General features: G+C 39.1%; 2 protein-coding genes and 1 long non-coding RNA gene across 7 annotated transcripts in view; 1 reads left to right on the forward strand and 2 right to left on the reverse strand.

The window, feature by feature from the left end:
- The window catches only part of LOC124254501 (NAD(P)H-hydrate epimerase-like), a 391,625-nt gene that overhangs the window by 117,049 nt on the left and 249,362 nt on the right, over positions 1 to 25,214 (reverse strand). The window lies entirely within an intron of this gene.
- The window catches only part of LOC124254500, a 110,856-nt gene that overhangs the window by 77,906 nt on the left and 7,736 nt on the right, over positions 1 to 25,214 (forward strand). For 2 of the 4 annotated variants that reach the window (XM_046688313.1, XM_046688310.1), the window contains exons 4-7: positions 2,428 to 2,475; positions 2,994 to 3,012; positions 3,471 to 3,617; positions 4,327 to 5,976. In XM_046688313.1, the coding sequence (XP_046544269.1) occupies positions 2,428 to 2,475; positions 2,994 to 3,012; positions 3,471 to 3,617; positions 4,327 to 4,855 (743 nt within the window). In that variant the 3' untranslated portion in view covers positions 4,856 to 5,976. Of the gene's footprint in view, positions 1 to 1,844; positions 1,914 to 2,427; positions 2,476 to 2,993; positions 3,013 to 3,470; positions 3,618 to 4,326; positions 22,930 to 25,214 lie in introns of those variants that run through there. The other 2 variants (XM_046688311.1, XR_006892474.1) reach the window with 2 other exon arrangements.
- LOC124254507 lies at positions 15,740 to 17,555 on the reverse strand. The gene is made up of 3 exons (XR_006892475.1): positions 16,670 to 17,555; positions 15,970 to 15,973; positions 15,740 to 15,751 (listed from the first exon to the last, which is right to left on the reverse strand). It is a non-coding gene; the product is annotated as an uncharacterized LOC124254507 (long non-coding RNA).

Below are 25,214 nucleotides of genomic sequence, written 5' to 3' on the forward strand. Positions count from 1 at the left end.
GAACAAGAGATGGTAAGATGGTTGAATTGTTATTATTTCATTGCTGAGATCTGTGTGATGTACTCGATACATTGACAGTACCATAATCAGTTCCATTAGGCTACACCGCCGTTCCAAAACAAGGGTAAACAGAATGTCAAGTCACAAGAATAAAAATGCGAAATTTCTCAGTTCAATATCGTGTATGGCCGCCCCGCGCATTCACCACTGCCAAACACCGTCTCCTCATCGACTGCCTGAAGCTTGTGAACACGTAGTTGGGGATTCTGCACCATTGCTCTTGCAAGACCACGAAGCCTTCTCCCAAGCGCATCCCAAACGTGCTCTATTGGACTAAGGTCAGGGGACCTCGATGGCCAGTCCATGACGTTGATTCCAGCGTTTTGAAGGAAATTTCATGTCAACATCGCGGTATGCCGCCGAGCATTATCATGCTGGAACTGTAGACCTGGGCCATGAGCCGCCATGAAAGGAACGAGTTCAGGGGTGAGCACCTGGTTGCGGTAAGCAGCAGCTGTGAGGTTTCCACAGATGACCAGAAGTCGGGAACGGTTGTTCCAACAGCAAGCACCCCACACCATGCAACTTCCGCCCCCAAATCTGACGACTTCCTGTACACAACATTGGGCATACCGTTCACGACGTTGTCTCCAGCCTGCCGTCCGCGAATCTGAGGGTAAACCTGGTTTCATCGCTAAAGACGACTCGATTCCAGTCTCTCTGGGTCCATCAGAGGTGACGTTGGGCCCACAGCAGACATTGACGTTGATGAACATGGACTTCGAGAACCGATTTCGAATGGTCTGCTAGGATAGTCGACCTCTAAACATTTCATCCCTGGTTTGTGTAGCCGGCAAAAATATGTCACGTGGATGCCGTAGGACGATTTGACGGTCTTCTGCTCGTGACGTCACATGTGGACGACCCGACCTTGGGCTATCAGAAGTGGTGCCAGTTTGTTGAAGCAGTTTGTTTCGATGCGAAGATCACGTGATCGACTGCACGTGCAAAACCTGATTTGGCACTGACATCATTTGCACGATGAACGGCTGGGTTTGAGTGGGTTTTGCTTACGTTTTTCTAGAGTCGAAAAATTATTCATTATTTTTCAAAATACATTTTGTGAAGTTTATTTTTTGACTCAGTATATTAGTCAAACTACAACAAATATGACTTTTTATGAACGAAGCTATTTAATTTAAACTGTCAACAGTAATGAATGAAATTTCGAATAAAACCGATGTTGTTTTAGATACATAAGACGTGAAATTAGCACTCAGTATAACCAGAATAGAGTAATACCACAATTAAAATGCATACTTTATCAAACACCTTCATCCCAGTTTTGTTAAAAATTGGGACCAAAGTTTGGTTAATCATTTATCATGGCCTAGTGTGCAACAGAAAATGAACACAACAGGGGATAAATCATCATATTTTACATGATGGTCAAACTGATAAGACAAAAAGGTTGTTTGTTTATATAAACCCAAACATTGTTGTTCACTGATGTCCTAATTTGTTGAAATTAAAAGTTGTGTTTCATTACCTTGCACATGAATTAATTACTGACACTTGCAATAATATTTTCCCTGCAAGAAAACATGACAAAACTGGTAGAGGAATTTTGTGGGAGTAGGTTGATGACTTCTCAACATTCATTATGTCCAGAGTATCCTGTCAAATGAGTCAATTCTTTCATATGGTTGGGAGGGTTATTATTTGAAAAAACAAACAAACTGGGGACATAAAATTGTCCATTTGTCTACTAAAGTCCATGGCATACATAAAATATCCAGAAATATTAAAATATATTTAGTTACATGGTCGTTTGTTGTTTTCAGATAACAAACTCAAAGACATATCACTTCATTGTAACAATGAAACCAGGAGGCCTGTTCAAGAAAGTGAAGGTAAGGTATTTATTATAGTACCATGAGGTTATGTGCCTGAAAATTTCTTCCATACTCCGTGCTGCTATTTGTGGGGACAGGAAGACAGTTGTATACATATAGTTGGCAGGCCTTATAAACCAACAGTGACGCCACTCTATTGTTCTCAGGGGACATTTTTTTCGTAATATCCCTCAAATCTGATACAATCTCGCTTCCTCGGGCAATTATCTAAATAATGTCCCTCTGTCCCGGGCAATTAAGTGAGTTTTTCGTTTTACACCACTTTTAGCAATATTCCAGCAATATCACGGTGGGGACACCAGAAATTGCTTCACATATTGTACCCATGTGGGGAATGCCTCAACCAAAAGGCCACCCCACTGCCCTTCCAATGAATTTGTCCCCAAAAAAGCGAAAAGCTAAACAAAAATAAAAGGCACAGTTTTTCTCGATTAAAGGTCATACCAAATCACCAAAGACATATGACAATACTCTCTAGTCTTGTCTAACAGTCATACATTACCATTTTCAGGATCCTCAACTCAACCAGATGGAGTACTTCACCGTAACCCACGCACTGGTAAGTTATACTAATAGTCCACTTAGCATTTTCCTAAGGAAGAAGTGATGGTTTTCTATTTTTCCCTGCCAGATGAAAATGATCAAACATGTACAAGAATTTTGTGGGAGTGGCTTTGTTTCTTCTCAACGTTCATTGTGTCCAGATTATCCTAACTAGACATGAATATCATATGAGTCTCTTTCTTTCAACTTAAAGTTGGGATGCTTTATCATGATTTCAAATATCAGATGGAGGGAGGTTTGTCTTATGCTGCTTGTAGCAATATTCCAGCTATGTCACGGCAGATGTTGTGGCCATGTAGGGTATCAAACCCGGGTCTTCGGCAAGCAAACACAAACAGCCGTTAACCACAAGATGACCCCAAGTGACCTCCCCACTGCGAAATGCATCACTTCAGACCTCCCTTTAACATTAAGCATTAATTGAAATACACTTTGAAGTGGTGTTTAAGTAAATGCATTCATTTGTTTGATGTTAATATTATAAGTTTAATGAACCAATTTTCTACTTGACAGATTTGCGCCGTTCTGTTCGGTAAGTACAGTATTTTCACGTCATTAGGACTTTTCTAAATGGTGCTGTTTTTAGCAACAGTCCATAAAACACCAACATTTACATAATTGTCGTTAAACAATTTTTCCTCTTCTTCATGCCAATCTCGGAAATTATAGTGATGATTTGGTATAGAAAAATGACTAATTTCCATGGCATATAAGACAATTTGTTGCTTTCGAATGTATATTTATTTGCTATTTCATTGGTAAGATTTTGTAGCAAACAGACTATAGTACTTGGTCCTGATTGGGCTTGCAGATCCATTTGATCTCATTGTGATCTTATGTTAAAATGTCCTATAAAATAAATATTATTTTACAAATAAGACTGTTTCATCACAATGGTATGTTGGTTTGGGATGCGAAAAAATATTCAGTGAAGGATGAACTTAATTTCTTCAGTTTTCAGACAAGACATTTTGTATTCATATTTTTCAGTCACAAAACAGGAGTGCCATATAAATTGTTTAAACAACTCTATGGACCAGAATGGAAGGATCTGGTCAAAGAGCTGACGGACGAATGCAGTTATTTCGTTAGAGCATATTGGTATCAACGTGCTGGAAAAGCAATCATTCGTATTCTGTAAGTTGCATGTTTCATTTGTGTTTCAGTTTGCTGTCACTAATCACAATGAACAGCATAAAGAGTGTTCAGAAAGTTGTCTAGGGATGTTTTTGGTTTTTTTTTTAATTATTTACTTGGTGTACACATCCATCAAACATGATTTTTACAAAAGTAGGACGATTGTTTTCTGCTTCCTCCAAGTATTTCACACAGACAAAAAGATACTTGATTCAAAAACAAAGTTTCTGTGTAATAATTGTAACGCCAATTCTTGTTTTTACGAATCTGCATGTCATATTTTTTCAAGAATAAGAAAAAAACTCAATAATTTTCCCCGCTCAAAAGTTTACAACAAAAAATTTCTTTGATTGTATTTTGCCCCATATAAACTTCATAAATTGCCATAAATAAAATACTTTTAGTATTCAAAAGGAATATTACTTTCGTGATTTATATTTTATAATTTTTCCCTCCTGCCTTTACGTTTTCTGAGGACAAAAATCCATAAAACAAGAAATAAAATTGGTCTGGCCTAATCATTGTTTACTGAAAGTCATTGCTTTACAATTTTGGCGTGAAAATATTTAAGCATGTAGCCTCTCATGAGTATCTTATAAGATTTTGGGGGTAGAGGTATGATGTTGATGGCCTGAAAGAAGTACCGGTAATTACATTGTCCTCGCCTAAAGAAGCATATTTTTTTATCATCTATTTTTCTCTATTTCAGATACCTCAAAAACGATGAAGAATCAGTCTTCACTTTTCTTGAAAAGTTTGAGGTAATACATGTCTATACAGATGCTTGTCTGGAAGGCATTGGAGGGTACTGGGAGAATAAATCAGGAACTTACTTCTTTAGTGAGAAATTAAATCTTCCTACAGATGTTTGTATACATGATGTAGAGATGTTGGCTGTGACTGTTGCCATGCGTGTGTGGAGTGGAAAATGGGGAAGTAAAATTGTCTGTGTTCACACGGACAATACAACTGTTGTTTTCGCTTTCGAACATATACAAAATTGTGAAAAAAATATTGGAAAAAGGCGGAGACAAATGCTTGAGAAGATTAAAAAGGATAAAGATTTCAACAAGATATGCCTGAGATGTGAATACATTAAGGGAACTCAAAATACGAAAGCAGACCATCTATCAAGAGATGATGTAAATTCTTTCAAGGAGCTTTTCAGTCATGATACGTCATTTGAGGAAACTCAAGTAAAAGATATTGCAGAGAATCTGCTGTCTGAGTGTTTTTAACAAGGTTAAAATGTTACTCAATCATCTCAATCTTTCGTTTCCTCTGAAAGTTCAAAAGGTAAATTAAAGAGGGTCAACTTCTCTTTAAGACCACCAATTTTGTTCTCGCCCAGCCCACCTGATTTGTCAGTTAGAATAAAAAGAGCTTTGATGGTAGCTGCACGACCGTCACGCCTGGACGAGAGAAACCCGTCATACTTGGGACATATAGATAAGGCTAGGGAGATCGGGGTGGCGGTACGCCTAATGTATGGCCTAGATTTTGACCTTCCACTCCTCGTGGCTCTAGGCGTTAAAGCGGCTATTCGAAACAAAGATTTGACTATCTTGTTTCACTTAAAAGAGCTACATACTGACATGGGCGCGGAATTGCAAGGTTATATGGAAATATATTGGCGACTGCTACCCATCCCAAGGATGGTACTTTGGCAAGCTATCTCTGGTCCACAATCGGACGAAGTGGCTAAAAGTTTCAGTGAAGCTTCGTGTCACCTACTTTACTGTGGGAACCGATATTCAGGTAAAGAGGCATTGAGTTATTGTGTTCTCTGTACACAAGAGATATTTCCGATCCACAATGATTGTAGGAACTTTTCCCCAGTAACTTTATGTAAATGGTGCCGCTGTGTTCAACATGCAGGATGTGCAGCCACAATGTTGAAAATAACAGGGGGCTATTTCCGTCAGGTAACACTGGAAGATCAGGCACCCGGGGAGACATGTATACAATATGATATACCCTGTATTGAAGGTTTGGAGGCCTTCCTGGCCGAGGGTCCACCACCCTCACGGCTACCTAGCTATTTCAATATTGAACAGTGCCCGGAGTGTCAAGTGCCATATGAGGACCCGTTTATTGGAGTGCCGGACAACATTTCACCGATTCTCCGCAAGAATCCAGTTTTGTTCCCACCCAGGGATATTTTGGTCGGTTTGACGTGAGGACATTGATAAATTAATATCGTCCCAAACGGGTAGAACCAGATCCCGAGATGACATTTGTTCATCTCAGTCTGGACACTGCGTCACCAGTGCCTGACCTTCCCGAAGGCCTCATCTCCTATGTTGAGAGACTGATGGCACCTTATTCTGTTGGTCAGTTGGCACAGAAAATATAGCTATTTTGCCCTCCCAGACCAGTTTAACTGGAACCAGGGAGAAGCAAACCCGGTATTAGGTTCACAAGAAGCATAGGGAGAAACGAGTAGCTTATTGATCTTGTAAACTTATTTTGATTTGCATGAAAAAAAAAAGGGGGGGGGGGGAGAAATAGGTTCAAGATTCCAAAATTTTTCATCCTTACATGTGATTTGTGATATCTAACAACATCTGTACTTATTATATTCAATCAGAAATTGTTACTTAAAAATGTTATTTGCTCTAACATGTCTAACTTCTCAGATAGGTACAACCTAAGACAGATCCTATCTGAGACACTTACCTGTATGTGAATTTTGCGTTTTTTGGTCCTCAGATATATAGTTACTTATTTGATATTTCTCATTGATATTGTATTCTTGACTTATTGATGTGTATACAAATCTTCACAATTGTTATGTATTTGATATATTTGTATGTATGTTGGAGCTTGAGCCATTTATCAGTCACATGGGACATGCTCTACAACAGGAGGGGCATGTATAACCAGAATATTTAGAGTTGAAAACATCATATACATTTTATAAATATTTAAGGAAAATTTGAAGTCAAGTTAAGAAGGGTGAATGTACTGGGAAAGTGCATTGACCAAGCTAACCGAATTCTTATTGATTCACTTTAACAATTTCTCTGAATTGACACATATGAGGGTGAAAGGTTCAAACTGGTGTTTCTACACAATTGGGTGGATGGACATTTGGGATACAGATGGTCAGGTTGGTCAGTTTGTTGATAAAGGGGCACGCATAGGATCTGAAATGATTTGATTAAGTATCTTCTGGCGCCTACCAGTCTGAGATATTAGTTAGATATGTCAACGTTTGGTTGATGGATGGCTTAAGGATACCTAGCAATGTCATTTTATCACTGGAAGAAATTGATGGTACCAAATAAAGTCTCCGGAAGGGACTAATGAAAGTAACTAATTATAAAGATTGGATATGAGTCATTTTTGTATGAGGTAGGACATTATTTCGGGGGGAGGAGCCAAAATTGTCAGAAAAGAGTTTTCTCACATTTCGAGGGGAACAGAAGCGATTCTGGGCCCCACCGTTGACTTGAGAGGTTCTCACTGAGTATTGAGAGAATGGCTCAGATGAACTTATAACTTTAGGAATTGTACAAGAAACCAACAAGTTCTTCCATGAGATTTGTGAATCTGTGTTGCATGTAAACCAGGAAAGCTAGGCAATATCTGAGGACCTTTGTGAAAGAATTCATTCCAAAATAAATTGACTTAAACAGCATACCGGACTTATCTTTGACTATCCATCTTAGCTACACCATCCCCAGAACCAGAGTGGATAGACAGATTGCCTAGGGAGAAAGGGTATAACACCCCGACACCCTCAGGTAACAATAGCTAAAATCAAACGTAGAGAAACCAAAATGGTGGCTTTCCTATTCTATGTGAAAAATAAGAGCGAGCAATTTCACCGTGAGCGTCCCTTAAAATCCCCCATGAAATGAATTTGTATATTTCTGTGATGTAAACACACAGTGCAGTGAAGCCTTACAAATGTCAGGCCAGTCTGACCACTGTCGTCATGGGAACACAACCAAGCCAGTCGGTGTAACACATTTGTACAAAAATATTGCAACGTCATAGTTAAGAATAGGGACGGGTCATGAAGTGAACAATCTTCTGAAACAAAAGGATTCAAATATGTTTGATTTCACTGCGCATATTTGGTGGGGGATTCTAAAGGCAGGCCGTGTGTTATTCAAGACCACTGACAGATTCTAAATATGTTATAGAGGATGCCTCGTCACGCCTTGTTTATTCTGATTGACAAGGTTCAGGCACATATTAAAAGCTCTGACACAATTGATATTTTTAAAGTCCAGACTTAAAACCTGTTCTCAGTATATTACTTATAATCTCGGCTGTAAATACTCTCGTGTAAATTATCTGTACATAGCGCTTTAAGCATGCTCAAGGATGTGGAACAGACGCACTATAACTATGCATTTATTATTATTATATTATGCCTGATACACGCACTTGCATCTGAAACCAAGGTGCTCACTACCCTAATATTTTGCTCTAGGTTTTTTCTCCACGTTTACACTTGGTTGGAAAAATACACATGAAGGCCCGGGTTAGAATATTGAACTTCAGTAACCCATGCCTGTCGTAAGAGGCGACTAACTGGATCAGGTGGTCAGGCTTGCTGAATTGGTTGACACATGTCATCTGTTTCCAACTGCGAAGATCGATGCTAATGCTGTTGATCACTGGATTGTCTGGTCCAGACTCGATTATTTATAGCTAAGATACATAGCGTTCACTGTTAGTGAACGCTATCCATCTTAGCTAGATTATTTACACACCGCCGCCATATAGCTGGACTATTGCTGAGTGCGGCATAAATCTAAACTCACTCACTCACTCAGTTGGTTCGTAAACTACTTCCATCATTTGCTAGACTATGCAAAGGGAAATAACTCGAGCCTCGCATTCCTCTATCTCTCGCACGAAAGTCTCGATCTAAGCTTGGATCGGATCGTAAGATCGGGACCGGCTACGATCGGCCTAAGATCGGGTGTAACTTTTAGCTAAGAAGATTGTAAAATTAGAGTAACTTGCTAAGATTGATCTTAGATAAGATCGGTTAGTGGAACGGCACCCTGCTCCAGAAAGGAGTACTACCACCAACTTCAGTTGAAGCCTAACTTGTTGCCATGGAAATGCAACAAGATGACATCCTCATAGTCACAGCCTAAGTCATGTTTCCATGGAAACAACAAAAAATATTATTCAAATCTGGGTCTAAACCCCAAAAGGCACATCTAGGGATCATGCTTGATAAGTGTACCGAGGTTGATGAAGCTAGCATGTATAATTTAGGAGATCTGCTCCAGACAAGATCACATCCTCATAGCCACAGCCTAAGTCATGTTTCCATGGAAACAGCAAAAAATATAATTTATATCTGGGTCTAACCCCCAAAAGGCACATCTATGGATCATGCTTGATATGTGTACCAAGTCTGATGAAGCTAGCATGTATAGTTTAGGAGATATGCTCCGGACAAGATGATATCCTCTTAGTCACAACCTAAGTCATGTTTCCATGGAAACAGCAAAAAATAAAAATTCAAATCTGGGTCAAACCCCCAAAAGGCAAAGGCACATCTAGGGATCAAGCTTGATATGTGTACCAAGTTTGGTTAAGCTAGCACGTATGGTTTAGGAGATCTGCTCCGGACAAGATGATATCCTCATAGCCACAGCTTAAGTCACGTTTCCATGGAAACCGCGAAAAATATAATTCACAGCTGGGTCAAAAGGCACATCTATGGATCATGGTTGACATGTGTACCATGTTTGGTTTAGCTATCACCAATAGTTTAGGAGATATGCTTCTGACAAAGTGTGACAGACGGACACACGGATGGACGGAACTCGTTTCTATATCCCCCGCAACTCCGTTGTTGCGGGGATAAAAAAAAGATCAACTGACATACCCGATGTTAAATCAGTCGTCTATCTGCACTGGTTCAGAAATAAATATTTCACTTGTAGAAAAATCACAGGCACAACTACAAATCAATACCCTGAAACCAAAACCAATATGGTAGGGAAAGCCTACTGATAGGGAAAGGCGCCTATTACCTTGCTTCGTAGGCGTCGATGGATGGGCGAGTGAGTGAGTGAGTTTAGTTTGACGCCGCACTCAGCAATATTCCAGCTATATGGCGGTGGTCTGTAAATAATCGAGTCTGGACCAGACAATCCAGTGATCAACAGCATGAGCATCGACCTGCACAATTGGGAACTGATGACATGTGTCAACCAAATCAGCGAGCCTGAGCACCAGGACCTGTTAGTCGCCTTACGGCAAGCATAGTCGCCTTTTACAGCAAGCATGGGTTGCTGAAGACCTATTCTACCCCAGATCTTCATGGGTGGTCGATGGATGGGTAGATTAAGGGTTTCTATAGGTTCTGCAAAGTGTGTCAGTAGTTGTCGGTGTCTCGTGTTGATCTGTCAGTTGTCACCTGTCAGATTGGGCGGGTAAGTTGATCACGTGCCTCGATCACACCCGGAAACATACGAGGATCACTGGATGGCCAATCCTCATTTGTCACCACTCGCCCCTTTCCGTAACCGCTATTCAGCTTGTCCCGGAATAACACGAGTTGGTCACGAATGGGCACGAATGGGCCAATCCTATAAAACCCAATGTACGAGTGTGGAAGCACTGACCACTACAGAGGTAACTGCGAATCGAAACCCTACATCCGGAAATTTCGTAGAGCCAATGGCAGCAGGAAACCAGCTGGGTTTTTTTCCATGTGCCTGTTTTCAATGGGAAAACAGCGCCAGAAAAGTTGTTTTTTGTCTGCCAAATGTAATCAATGGGGATGGTGTTGCCCATTTGGTTAAGGATGATTCTTTCATCCTCAACATCAAACGCAGCGCAACTGCAGATGGTCATATCAGCAGCACTGACATGCCTGTGTCAACCCCAGTTCAGACGCTGGTTGAATTTGGCAGTAAATATCTCTTCAATTTTACATCGAAGAAGCTTGAGGAAAGGGGCAAAAAATGCATTTGATGTTCTGCTGTCGGCGCAAATGAAATACCACTGCCTTTTGGAACCAAGGTATCATTTTTTAAGATCACTTTAAACTATATCCTTCTATTTCAGTTGAAACTGTTGAAATATACGGTTGTTAAAGTTCTTGTTGATAATTGTAAATTTGTCATTGATTCAGAACACTTTTATGATAAGATTTCAGATTAAATTTCATAAATGTTACCTAATTTGTGAAACAGATTGAGTGTTTTTGTTTTATAAATATATCTAGAGTGAATAACTGTCTTTACTATTTCAGCTTGAAATAGAGGTATATCAACAATTAACTTTTGCCTTCTTTTGTATATTTAACTTTAATACAGTTCTGTAGGGTAATAAGCATCCATATAAAGAAATGAACAACATTCATCAATACCCGTAAAACATTCCCACATTTTAAAATACTTAATATGATTTCATAGTCTTCTATTGACAAGACTGATGAAGAAAATTTAATTTAATACCTGTATCAGTTATAGGGAAGGCACACAGCATTTGCAATTTTGACACCTCCATTATTTTTAAACACTGTTGTGAAGCCCATTTCTGGTGTACCCCGCCGTGATGTTGCTGGAATATTGCTAAAAGTGGCGTAAAACCATACTCAGTCAGTCAGTCAGTTTAAACACTGTTTACAAAGGTTGAAGGCAATTTTACTTGCGGTTGCATTTGTGTGTGGACAAAACTTAATGAGGCATCAAATATCCTCATTTAATATTTGTTCATACATGTGCATATCACATACCCTACATGGCTGTACTATGTAATAGAAACTAGGCATAGTAGATAGCACAGAATACCCTTGCTTTGCCTTCTCTTTCCCATCTGTCTTTTATATCTTTGTCAATTTTTTCATATATTCTGATACATTAACATATATTATATAGAAAAGCACACTGTCTCTGCTCTGTTCTCTCTATTAATATATGCATTTGAATGTCAAATGTTGTATATATCTTGTATCCTGCATGACTATTTGAATTTATTAAACTATATCCTACATGAATATTAACTTATATTTGAAGACTAAAATAATGCAAGTCTTTTTTGATGAAATATTTGAAGGCATACATTTCATGATAAAATTGTTTGTCAAATTTCATGTGTTTTATAAAACATGACTAAGACTTTGAATAGAAAAATCATAAATTGATGGCTGAATTTTTAAAATGATAAAATGATTCCGAATGATAAAACTTCATTTGTATAATTCTGAATATTGTTTTCAGAAAAGTAGTGACTGCCAAAGATACACTCTTCAACGACGTTTTGAAGCTTTTGAAGAAATCTGATGTTGGCTTCACATCAATGCAAGTGAATACAACAGGAGTCGTGGTTTGCAGAGTTTTGACTACTGCGTTATAGTATATTGACCAACATCACTCAAAGCTTGAAAGCCGAGGGATCCTTCAACCCAATGATTTCCGTACCTTGTCTGGTTATTACGACTGGAAAATACAGAAAAAGAAGTCTCCTCAGGTACAGCAGATCATCGCTCAACCTACTGGAGTGTTCAGATTCAGAAACTGCAGAATACAAGGTTAAGTCTACATCAACTTTGGACCAGGTACTTTTAGATGAGCATTTATATTTTTATTATTTATTTTTTTTTATATTCAAGTTATGTGATTGGCATCGGAATTTGATTAACATTCGCATAAGATCTTTGTTTAATGCGCCACAGGAAATATACAGTTCAGGTTCAAGAAGTGACTTAAATGTACTATAATTTACAAGAAATGATGAGTTTCTTATTTTACTATTCCAGTGTTGTATATTAATATCTATACAGCGTTGTTTGAACTCAAACATGAAGTGATTTACATCGCCACAATCTTGGGCTAATCAGACATAGGAGAAACCTGTAGTAAAAAGAAGCATTCGAACATGTGAAACCCAGTTTGTGTCTCCATTATCATCATAGGCTTTCATCATCTTATAACAGGCATTCGGGTATCTGTTTTGGTCCATACGAATAATTCGGCACCAATATTTAATACACCTTGAATGGTAATGTACACACAAGTTATATCTGCCAATTTCTCCAAGTACAGCACATGATGCAGTTTTTTTACTGAGTAACAGAAATCTTTTATAGTACTCACTATGAACCTTTTCAATACACGTTCTATAAGTATAGCCCCAAATTTCACTTCCATAGGTTAGAATTGGTAGTATCTTACTGACAAATCTATTATTAGCAATAGTTAAAGACATACTTTGATACTTGGTGAACAGTTGAAACAGAGGGAAACATGCACGTCTGGCTTGTAAAGATAGCGTTTTACATGCTTTGGACCAAACTAAACGAGATGAAAATACAATTCCTAAATATTTATAATAAGGGGTGGCCTCTACAGGTAAACTTTTAAAAAAACATTTTTCATTTCGAAAAACAACCACCTTAGATTTATCCAGATTTACTTCAAAGCCCCACGTGTTACAAAAATCTTCAAGAATGTCTAATTTTCTTTGTAAATCAACAATGCTATCTCCTAGTTGTGCAATGTCATCCGCGAACAGTAATATCTTAATAGCTTCTATGTATTCATTTACATAAATTCCACGAGTATTGCCATGATGGAGATCGTCTGCAAGTTTATTGATGAATAGGATGAATAGTAGCGGACTGAGCATGCAGCCCTGATGAACACCATTATTGGTTGAAAAGAAATCTGTTCTAGATTTACCAGAACGAACGGAGGCACATACATTTGAGTACATGTTCTCAATGATTTTATACATCTTGCCGTGTACACCCTTTTCAAGTAGAATATATAACATTGTTTTTCTATCAATAAGATCGAAGGCCTTGCGGAAATCGATGAAAGCAACATAAAAACGATGTTTTGCTTTACGCAGGTACTTATGAACTAAAGAATGGAGTGAGAACATATTATTTATGGTAGAATAATCATTTCTAAAGCCTCCTTGCCCTTCATTAAGTAAAGCATTAAACTCGGCCCAGCTATACAGTCTTTTTTGCAAGAACATAAGTGAAAATTTTATCAATGACACTTAACATGGATATTCCCCGATAGTTGTTGGGATCAGACATATTTCCTTGTTTATAGATAGGTACCAGTAAACCAACATTCCAAGCAGAGGGAAATACTCCTGAATCTAAAATGACATTAAACAAGAAGACAAAGTCATCAATATCCCCCGCAATGGCAAAATACTCTTCATGATTATGTCTACGAGGTATGATTATGTCAAATATTTAGGTGTGTATTATAGAAAAGTGGAAGGAGAGTATTGAAAGGTTTTTAAAGTTCTGCTCCAGAAAGGAGCACTATCACCAATTCCAAAACTACCAAAAAGGAACCAGTACACCACTAGACTAATCTATGTGTCAAGTTTGGTGAAGAAATAGTGAACGGTTTTAGAATTTAGCTCCGGAAAAGTGCACTACCACCAATTTCAGGCTAAGTCAACTTGTTGCCACGGAAAAGCCAAAAATACTTTATTCAGAATTTCAAAACCACCAAAAGGCACCAGTACACCACCAGATTTATCTATGTGTCCAGTTTGGTGAAGAAATAATGAACAGTTTTCGAGTTCTGCTCTGGAAAAGAGCACAACCACCAATTTCAGGCTAAGTCAACTTGTTGCCATGGAAACGCCAAAAATATTTTATTCAAAATTCCAAAACTACCAAAAGGCACCAGTACACCACCAGACCAATCTATGTGCCAAGTTTAGTGAAGAAATAGTGAACGGTTTTAGAGTTCACCTCCAGTAAAGAGCACAACCACCAATTTCAGGCTAAGTCAAATTTGTTGCCATGGTGCCACGGAAATGCCAAAAATATTTTATTCAGAATTCCAAAACTACCAAAAGGCACCAGTACACCACCTAATCTATCTATGTGCCAAGTTTGGTGAACAAATAGTTAACGGTTTTCGAGTTCTGCTCCGGAAAAGAGCACTACCACCAATTTCAGGCTGTCAACTTGTTGCCATGGAAACGCCAAAAATATTTTATTCAAAATTCCAAAACTACCAAAAGGCACCAGTACACCACCAGATCTATCTATGTGCCAAGTTTGGTGAAGAAATAGTGAACAGTTTCAGAGTTTTGCGCTGGAAAAGACAAATGTGCACGGACGGACGGACGGACGGACGCACGCACGGACGGAGTCCATTTTATTACCCCCGCAAAACGCGTTGCGGGGGATAACAATGCATAGAGATGATCAGCAAGGGAAGGTGCATTCTTCATGAATTCTGGTGGAAGGCCATCAATTCCTGGTGACTTGCCCGATTTAATATCAGAGATCGCTTTAATAATTTCCTCATGGCTGATGGTATCTGATAACATATCAATGTTCAAGCATTTTTCACATGGAAAACTATCATGATTTTCAAGAAAATGTGCAACATCGTGATCAAATTCAGTTTGACTATCAGAAGGATTTAAAAGATCTTTAAAGTATACAAACCATTCACTTGGTGTTATATCATTTTCATCATGTTTACTAGCAGGGAGACGTTTCAATTGTTTCCAAAAGTTTCTGCAGTCTTTATTATTTACAGCTATTGACAAGTTATTTAAAGCTTCGGCAATGAATGTTTCCTTTTTTTCGTTATGATCATTTATTACATCACAATATGTCTTTTTTTTGTAATTATCATTTACTTTTTTACCTTTGTCCACCTTGTAACCTTTGTTTTTAAGATTGAATATTATAGCTCATGTGTACCACAGTTGGTGGCGATTTGATGTTCAGTTTGTTATAGATGTCTTTGTTCTTGGACAATGTGTTGTGCAAGTGAACACAATACGCTTCACGGATAGGACATCTGCATGAAATTTTCATGCATGTTTCTGTTGAATATACATGTTTCGTGATCCTACACGAGTGTGTTAGAGTGTAGAGTCGAATGAACATCTGTGTGTTAGATGATAGATATTTAAACGTTTGTTAGATGATTCAGTCATAATCAGACCTGGGTAAGATATTGCACCTTTCGTGCAGTGTCTTGCATTCATTAGTGTGTATATAAATCAACAATTGTGGGAAAATAAAAGGTTGGTTACAAATTCAGATTTTTGTTCATTCCACTGCAAAACAATGGATTCAAATGATATACATTGAGGGGAAGGAAAAATTGTACAGCAGACACTTTATCAAGAATGGGTGTTGATTCCTTTAAAAGGGATTTCCACTGTATTTCTTGTGAAGAAACTAAAGTAGATGATATTTTAAGAAACTGATCTTTGACATTCTTCCAAAAGAATACAATATAACTCAGTCTGATCAAATATATTATTTAAAATTTGTTTTGTAATATCAGAATAGATATTTTTAAGATGTTATCATGGAGTAATTATTGAAAATGAAATGTTTGCATCAGGTAATAAGGACTCATCTCTTATATAGACACACATTTTAGTAAGATAAAAACAATGGTTACACTGTTTGATAAACTGCCATGATATTTTTCACCTTATAAAATATATCATGGCAGTATAACAAACAGTGTAGACATCGTTTTTGTTTCACTAAAATGTGTGTTTAAGAGAAGAGTCTCTTCCTAGGGTTTCCTAAATTTGCTCCTATGGTCTTGGATAGTTGTCCTATCTTTTCCTCGAAAAGTATCCTAACTGTGAGACATCCTAATGTAACTCAAATACTATAATCCACTTTGTTCAAAAGCGGACCGATGAATTGCAATCTAACTCCAAAACTAATAAACATATAATACTCCATGAAACGCTGATCATAATCAAAACATCAGACCAACTCTGTGAGTAAGTCTGTCTTAGTGGAAGTCAACATGGTGGGGTACTAGTTTGTTAACCATTTTTGACATCAAACAAAATAACTCGAATAAAATTATATTTGAATTTACAACAGCACACAGTTTTGATGAGATAAGAAGAGTTTTTTTAGTTTATGTCATCAATTTATCGGTAATGAATAGAGACACTAGTTTCCATACACATATTCATAAGATCAAGAAACAAAATTTGTTCCATGATTACCTTTTTAATGACAACATTGCTCTTTTCTGTTACATTGCTGTGAAATGTCAATGTCAAGCCAATGTGATACCGGAAGTGACTCCGGAGGAAGGCGAAGGATGTTTTTGTCGTCGGCGTCGTAGGCGACGGCGCTACCGAGTGAGAACAACCACCCACACCAACAACTGGCATTGCAACATGGTTCAGAAGGACCTCATCAAATTGCTGAAGGATTTCTTGAGATCCCAACGCTTAGGCAAATGTGAAGTTTCTACTTTGCTTGACGTTGATGAGGAACTTTTGTGTAAAGTTGCCGATAGTGATTTAGTTAAACTTACATCTTTTGTGATGACACACCAAAAATTTATTTGAATTTCAAAAAACAGTTACAGAATATATTTGAAACAAATACCTAATCTCCACTCAACCTACTTACTTCCCACTCACAATCAACATATAAAGGGAGATAACTCCTCCATATTCAAACACTGTACATTGAGCACGACTGAAGGGAGCGACCGCTGTCGCTACAAAGTCACATGACTGGTCACACGATCACACTCAGCAACATAGAGTGATGTCCCTTGAATTTAACTCGAAAAAACATTGCACGATCGTAGTCAATACACATTATAGAGCACAAACGCCGTTACATTTAGCCTGGATATCCGAAGCAGTTACAAAATACAGTTTTCGCAAGATATGACATATTAGTAACATATCTGTAATCTGGGTGTAGACTTTTATGAGTATGCTGAGTATTTCTAGAAATAATGTTTCTTAAAACACCCAAATACTGGATTTTTAGTTACTTCTAATTTTCGAAGTTATTTTCTGAATACAGTTGCAGTTCTTATGTTTCTGATTCATTAAATGATTGTACTTGTTGGCAAATGTTTAAATGATCTATCCTATTTATAGTCCAGTCAATTTATGAGAATACCCACCACAAATTGCAACAGAAATGATTTCAACTGTTTTAAGACCCTGAAGATCCTTCATAACATATAAAAAGTCTAGGAAAATCTCAGTGGTGGAACAAGGTCAAATTCGACCCTCAAGGTCATAGGGGTCATCTTCACTTTCGCAATCTTAGATATAAATGCAAACTTTTTTGTGATCTACTCAATTGTGTCATGTTATATATCAAAATAAAGCTCAGATTACAGGCTTTTCATAAATATAAGGTTTAATAAGGATTAGTCTCATCATATTGTTGTATTTTTACAAAAATCATTCAGAGAAATATGAAAATCATATCTGGACATCCACATTTATATGTATGCTACGATTATGCCAAAAAATTTCATTTTTCAATTGTGTGACAATTTTTAACATGAAGAAATATTGTGATGAATATGTATCAACCAATAGTCATTCCAAATAATTATGAAATAGAATGACAGTCAATGTTTTATATCACCATATTTTCATCAGGTACAATGATGAAAGAAGTAATTTTGTCGATTGAAACTTATGTAAAAGAGTTGTCTATTACTCAACTTCATAACTGGTATTTCATTATGAACTACCTGCATTCATTAGCTAATCTTGTTTTGCAGAATGGCAATGTCCTTTTCCAAATTATTTTACAATAGTTCTCTGATTGCATCATTCATCACTGAGGGGGAAGATCTGCAAGGTTAGGATCCTTTTGCCATCTCTTTTCCATCCTTAATCTGTCAAACTAAGCGGATGGTAATTTCCTTTCAATTCTTGAATCTGAAAGTAAGCCCGGCGACTGACACTTGACTGTTGTTGACGTTGGCGGACGATTCTTAGAATAAACATGCATCTGGCTTGAGGATATTTTGTCACAAACAACGTCTGTGAGTAAGTTCAGACTTTCACCTGTTTCTCCATACAGGAGACAAACCATGGCCTTCCCTCCAGCTTGAATGATTTGTATTGCTGTTGACATATTCCATGGAATCTTGATGTCATACCACAGCCTAAGACAGGATGTATGAACATCAATGCTTCATGCTTCTTCTTGGTTTTCAAAGAACAATTAGGAGATAAACATCATGTGTTGGCCAATTTCCGGGTGTTATTGAGTATTTGAAGAACGGGAATTCATTTGGAACCGACGGAGTCAGCCGGAGGTTTCAAATGGAATATTCCCGTGCTTCAAATACTCAATAACACCCGGAAATTGGCCAACACATGATGTTTATCGACATTGTAAACACAAAAGTAAACCAAAAGGTCCACACACGTTTTTGTGTCTGCACTCATTGACATAGAGTACGGGTACAGCAGTGAAATGTCATCAGCCGGCCGTTTCAGCTGTCACCCATGGTAGCATCTGGAACTGTTCATTTGTGATATCATTCAGACTTTACGTCACAATATGATTTGAATGACGTCATCACAGCTGACGACGTAACAATACAATGGTGTGAGCGATGTTTGTATGTATTAATACGCAGCGAATTTCCAGGAATCGAATACCATTTGATCACGTTTTTCAACCAATCAGATTAAAGAACACAGTGACTTTTGGTTTACAATAATTACTGTGGTGCCTCAATGTGTCGTCTGCCATAAATAGCAAAAGGGAAATCCAAACGAAAGAGATGTTACACATCATTTCTAAAGAGTTCACCGGAAGTTTAACTGACCACAGCCGATATCGAGTGGTCAGGCTAACTGATCCCCATTATATAGATGGAATATTGCTGAGTGCAGCGTTAAACAACCAGCCAACTATCCATCCTTGAGCATTGATCTACACAATTGGGATACGATGACATGTGTCAACCAAGTCAGTGAGTCTGACCACCCGATCCCGTTAGTCGCCTCTTATGACAAGCATGGGTTACTGAAGGTCAGTTCTAATACGGATCTTCACGGGTACTGATGAGGGTGATGATGGTGATGATGATGATAAGGAGGGTGATGATAAAGAGGAGGAGCCTGACACTGAGGGGGTGGATTTGAATCTTGGATGGGACTCTACTCAACAAAAGTACCAGAATCTGTACTTTACTGAGAAAGTGTAATCCCAAATATTATAAGTTGTATGCTTCTCTTGAAGCACCCATGGCATGTCCAGCTACATTTGTTTACAGTTCAACCTCCACCCATGGCATGTCCAGCTACATCTGTTTACAGTACCACCTCCACCCATGGCATGTACAGCTACATTTGTTTACAGTTCCACCTCCACCCATGGCATGTCCAGCTACATCTGTTTACAGTTCCACCTCCACCCATGGCAAGTCCAGCTACATCTGTTTATAGTACCACCTCCACCCATGGCATGTCCAGCTACATCTGTTTACAGTACCACCTCCACCCATGGCATGTACAGCTACATTTGTTTACAGTTCCACCTCCACCCATGGCATGTCCAGCTACATCTGTTTACAGTTCCACCTCCACCCATGGCACGTACAGCTACATCTGTTTACAGTTTCACCTCCACCCATGGCACGTACAGCTACATTTGTTTACAGTTCCATTTCCACCCATGGCACGTCCAGCTACATCTGTTTACAGTTCCACCTCCACCCATGGCACGTCCAGCTACATCTGTTTACAGTTTCACCTCCACCCATAGCGCATTACAGCTACATCTGTTTATAGTACCACCTCCACCCATATGGCGATACAGCTACATCTGTTTATAGTACCACCTCCACCCATGGCACGTACAGCTACATCTGTTTATAGTACCACCTCCACCCATGGCATGTCCAGCTACATCTGTTTACAGTTCCACCTCCACCCATGGCATGTCCAGCTACATCTGTTTACAGTTCCACCTCCACCCATGGCAAGTCCAGCTACATCTGTTTACAGTTCCACCTCCACCCATGGCAAGTCCAGCTACATCTGTTTATAGTACCACCTCCACCCATGGCATGTCCAGCTACATCTGTTTATAGTACCACCACCACCCATGGCATGTCAAGCTACATCTGTTTACAGTTCCACCTCCACCCATGGCATGTCCAGCTACATCTGTTTACAGTTCCACCTCCACCCATGGCATGTCCAGCTACATCTGTTTATAGTACCACCACCACCCATGGCATGTCAAGCTACATCTGTTTACAGTTCCACCTCCACCCATGGCATGTCAAGCTACATCTGTTTACAGTTCCACCTCCACCCATGGCATGTCCAGCTACATCTGTTTACAGTTCCACCTCCACCCATGGCACGTCCAGCTACATCTGTTTACAGTTTCACCTCCACCCATGGCACGTACAGCTACATCTGTTTATAGTACCACCTCCACCCATGGCACGTCCAGCTACATCTGTTTACAGTTCCACCTCCATCCATGGCATGTCCAGCTACATCTGTTTATAGTACCACCACCATGTCAAGCTACATCTGTTTACAGTTCCACCTCCACCCATGGCATGTCCAGCTACATTTGTTTACAGTTCCACCTCCACCCATGGCACGTCCAGCTACATCTGTTTACAGTTTCACCTCCACCCATGGCACGTCCAGCTACATCTGTTTACAGTTCCACCTCCACCCATGGCACGTCCAGCTACATTTGTTTACAGTTCCACCTCCACCCATGGCATGTCCAGCTACATCTGTTTACAGTTTCACCTCCACCCATGGCACGTCCAGCTACATCTGTTTATAGTACCACCTCCACCCATGGCACGTACAGCTACATTTGTTTACAGTTCCACCTCCACCCATGGCATGTCCAGCTACATCTGTTTACAGTTCCACCTCCACCCATGGCACGTACAGCTACATCTGTTTACAGTTTCACCTCCACCCGGCAGCGCATTACAGCTACATCTGTTTATAGTACCACCTCCACCCATGGCACGTCCAGCTACATTTGTTTACAGTTCCACCTCCACCCATGGCACGTACAGCTACATCTGTTTATAGTACCACCTCCACCCATGGCACGTCCAGCTACATCTGTTTACAGTTCCACCTCCACCCATGGCACGTACAGCTACATCTGTTTATAGTACCACCTCCACCCATGGCACGTCCAGCTACATCTGTTTACAGTTCCACCTCCACCCATGGCACGTACAGCTACATCTGTTTACAGTTCAACCTCCACCCATGGCATGTCCAGCTACATCTGTTTACAGTTCCACCTCCACCCATGGCATTACAGCTACATCTGTTTACAGTTTCACCTCCACCCATGGCACATTACAGCTACATCTGTTTATAGTACCACCTCCACCCATGGCGCGATCCAGCTACATCTGTTTACAGTTCCACCTCCACCCATGGCACGTCCAGCTACATCTGTTTACAGTTCCACCTCCACCCATGGCATGTCCAGCTACATCTGTTTACAGTTCCACCTCCACCCATGGCATGTCCAGCTACATCTGTTTACAGTTCCACCTCCACCCATGGCACGTCCAGCTACATCTGTTTACAGTTTCACCTCCACCATAGCGCGATACAGCTACATCTGTTTATAGTACCACCTCCACCCATGGCACGTCCAGGTACATTTGTTTACAGTTCCACCTCCACCCATGGCACGTCCAGCTACATCTGTTTACAGTTCCACCTCCACCCATGGCACGTACAGCTACATCTGTTTATAGTACCACCTCCACCCATGGCACGTCCAGGTACATTTGTTTACAGTTCCACCTCCACCCATGGCACGTCCAGCTACATCTGTTTACAGTTCCACCTCCACCCATGGCACGTACAGCTACATCTGTTTATAGTACCACCTCGACCCATGGCACGTCCAGCTACATCTGTTTACAGTTCCACCACCACCCATGGCAAGTGCAGCTACATCTGTTTACAGTTCCAATTCTCGTGACAACAAGAGGGTATTCAAGCATTACCGATAAGAATATTGATCACCAACAACCTTGGATGACACTGGCTTAGGGTGGATAAATAGGCTCTATAAATCGTTAATACACAAATACACAGCATATTCCTTATTGATCTGGGACATGCATTGCTGTGTAACGGGGAGCATGTGTTTCGTTTCGTTCAGACATTTTAGTTGGTGTTGGTAGTTAACTTGCGTTAGTAACTGTACCTTTCGTTAGTCGTGGGTGCAGGAAATGTATTTCCTGCGAGGTTTGGGTATCATACTTCCAGCACTGTTTGAATGTTTTCCGCCAAGTTTTTTTTGCATTCAAATTGTTCTGTGGTTGGCGGATTGGCTGAACAATCGTGTGCGAGGTAGGGTATTTAGGCGTGAAACAGAAATTGTTCAGTCTCTGTATGATCGGCGACAGGGCAGGTGAGGTTTCAGTACATATGGTCTCTGACATTTGCTGTCATAACAAACACTTACATGATTTCTTGTTTTCAGATAATAAAGATATAATTCCCAAAAGCAGTAACAAAAGGCAGACAGTTCAAGATACTGAAGGTAAGTAATTTATTATGGTACCATGTGTTCATAAGACTGAAAAGATCTTCCATACTGCATGCTGCTTGTTGTGGGGAGATAGTGAATGTGGTGCCAGAGTTGACTTGCTATAACTTACTTTTACAAGAACCGAAAAACAATTGTCTACATATTTCACATTTTCACATATTAACTACATAAATTGTAGATATGATTGTGTAAAACAAATTTAAAAAATTATACTGCCAACAGTACTTTAGTGCCACTTTAATCTGATGCAAATGAGCTTGCTCAGGGTGGGGGGACACCAGAGTGAGTGAGTGAGTTTAGTTTCACAAAACTTTTTAGCAATATTACAGCAATATCAGGGTGTGTGACACCAGAAATGGGCCACACACATTGTACCCATGTGGGGAATTGAACCGTTTTACAGGGTTACCACACCACCATCAACCATGTACAAACTAATGGTCAAATGGTAAAATCTACTCTTAGCTTATTGGAACAATTTGGAACTGAGATTAATTTGTAGCAGAATGAACTGTCGTTGAAAAAAACTAACAATGAAATCATTTTTTTAATACATCTGATAGACGTATTTGACAAGACACTCAAATAAACTGTGATATAATATTAATACATTTTAAAGAAACATGATACATTTTCTGATAGACTTTGATAACCAAAAACTTACTTTCATATTTACAGGAGTAATGTGTACTGGAAAATTGATATTTCTCACATGCTGCTACTTTCTTTACAACAGTTGTGTATTGGGAGATGTTTTGTTTTGATGGTTACTTTAATTCCAACTTGATGAGAGAATCTCTGTCTAATCTGTCAGTCTGCATACAAGGGTAGTTATTGATCTATCAAGCCAATAACATGGAATACACACAAATATCAAAGTCAAAGGAAAAATACAAATTTTAAACATTCCTAAGAGCAAAAGGCAGCAGTTTCATGAAAGAATACCAAGTACTCTTTTGAGATATGGCCCTGACAAGAACAACACTATTAACTGAGTCAAAATTAAACTGGCTGCCATGGAAATGTACAAAACATAAATTTGTAACAACACAAGTAGCACAAGGCTCCATCTGACAACCTTGTCTTTGTGTGTTCACAGTTTCAAGAAAGAATACCTATTGGTTTTAGAGATGTGGTTTAGATAAACACACCACTAGGAACACAGTCACAGTAAAACTTGTTGTAGTCAACCCTCACATGTAACTCCACAAATCTCGCAGTCTATCATGAAAGCCCCTGGGTCATGCATGATAGTGACCAGTCTCCAACTGGGCACGTGCCCATCTTTCAGTACATATGGTCTCTGACATTTGCTGTCATAACAAACACTTACATGATTTCTTGTTTTCAGATAATAAAGATATAATGCCCAAAAGCAGTGAAAAAAGACGGACAGTTCAAGATACTGAAGGTAAGTAATGTATTATGGTACCATGTGTTCATAAGACTGAAAAGTTCTTCCATACTACGTGCTGCTTGTTGTTGGGAGATAGTGAATATGGTGCCAGAGTTGACTTGCTATAACTTACTTTTACAAGAACAGAAAAACAATTGTCTACATATTTCACATTTCTACATATTAACTACATGAATTATAGATATGATTGTGAATTTTTTTATTTTTTTTATATATTTCCAACAGCACTTTAGTGCCACTTTAATCTGATGCAAATGAGCTTGTTCAGGTTGGGGGGACACCAGAGTGAGTGAGTGAGTTTAGTTTTACAAAACTTTTTAGCAATATTGCAGCAATATCAGGGTGTGTGACACCAGAAATGGGCCTCACACATTGTACCCATGTGGGGAATTGAACCGCTTTACAAGGCTACCACACCACCATCAACCATGGATATTTCTCACATGCTGCTACTTTCTTTACAACAGTTGTGTATTGGGAGATGTTTTGTTTTGATGGTTACTTTAATTCCAATTTGATGAGGGAATTTCTGTCTAATCTGTCCGTCTGCATACAAGAGTAGTTATTGAGCTATCAAGCCAATAACATGGAATACACACAAATATCAAAGTCAAAGGAAAAATACAAATTTTAAACATTCCTAAGAGCAAAAGGCAGCAGTTTCATGAAAGAATACCAAGTACTCTTTTGAGAAATGGCCCTGACAAGAACAACACTATTAACTGAGTCAAAATTAAACTGGCTGCCATGGAAATGTACAAACGTAAACATAAATTTGTAACAACCCAAGTAGCACAAGGCTCCATCTGACAACCTTGTCTTTGTGTGTTCACAGTTTCAGGAAAGAATACCTATTGGT

This window comes from Haliotis rubra, unplaced genomic scaffold, assembly GCF_003918875.1.
Source record: "Haliotis rubra isolate DU_JTF1 unplaced genomic scaffold, ASM391887v1 Scf573, whole genome shotgun sequence".
NCBI lineage: Eukaryota > Metazoa > Mollusca > Gastropoda > Lepetellida > Haliotidae > Haliotis > Haliotis rubra.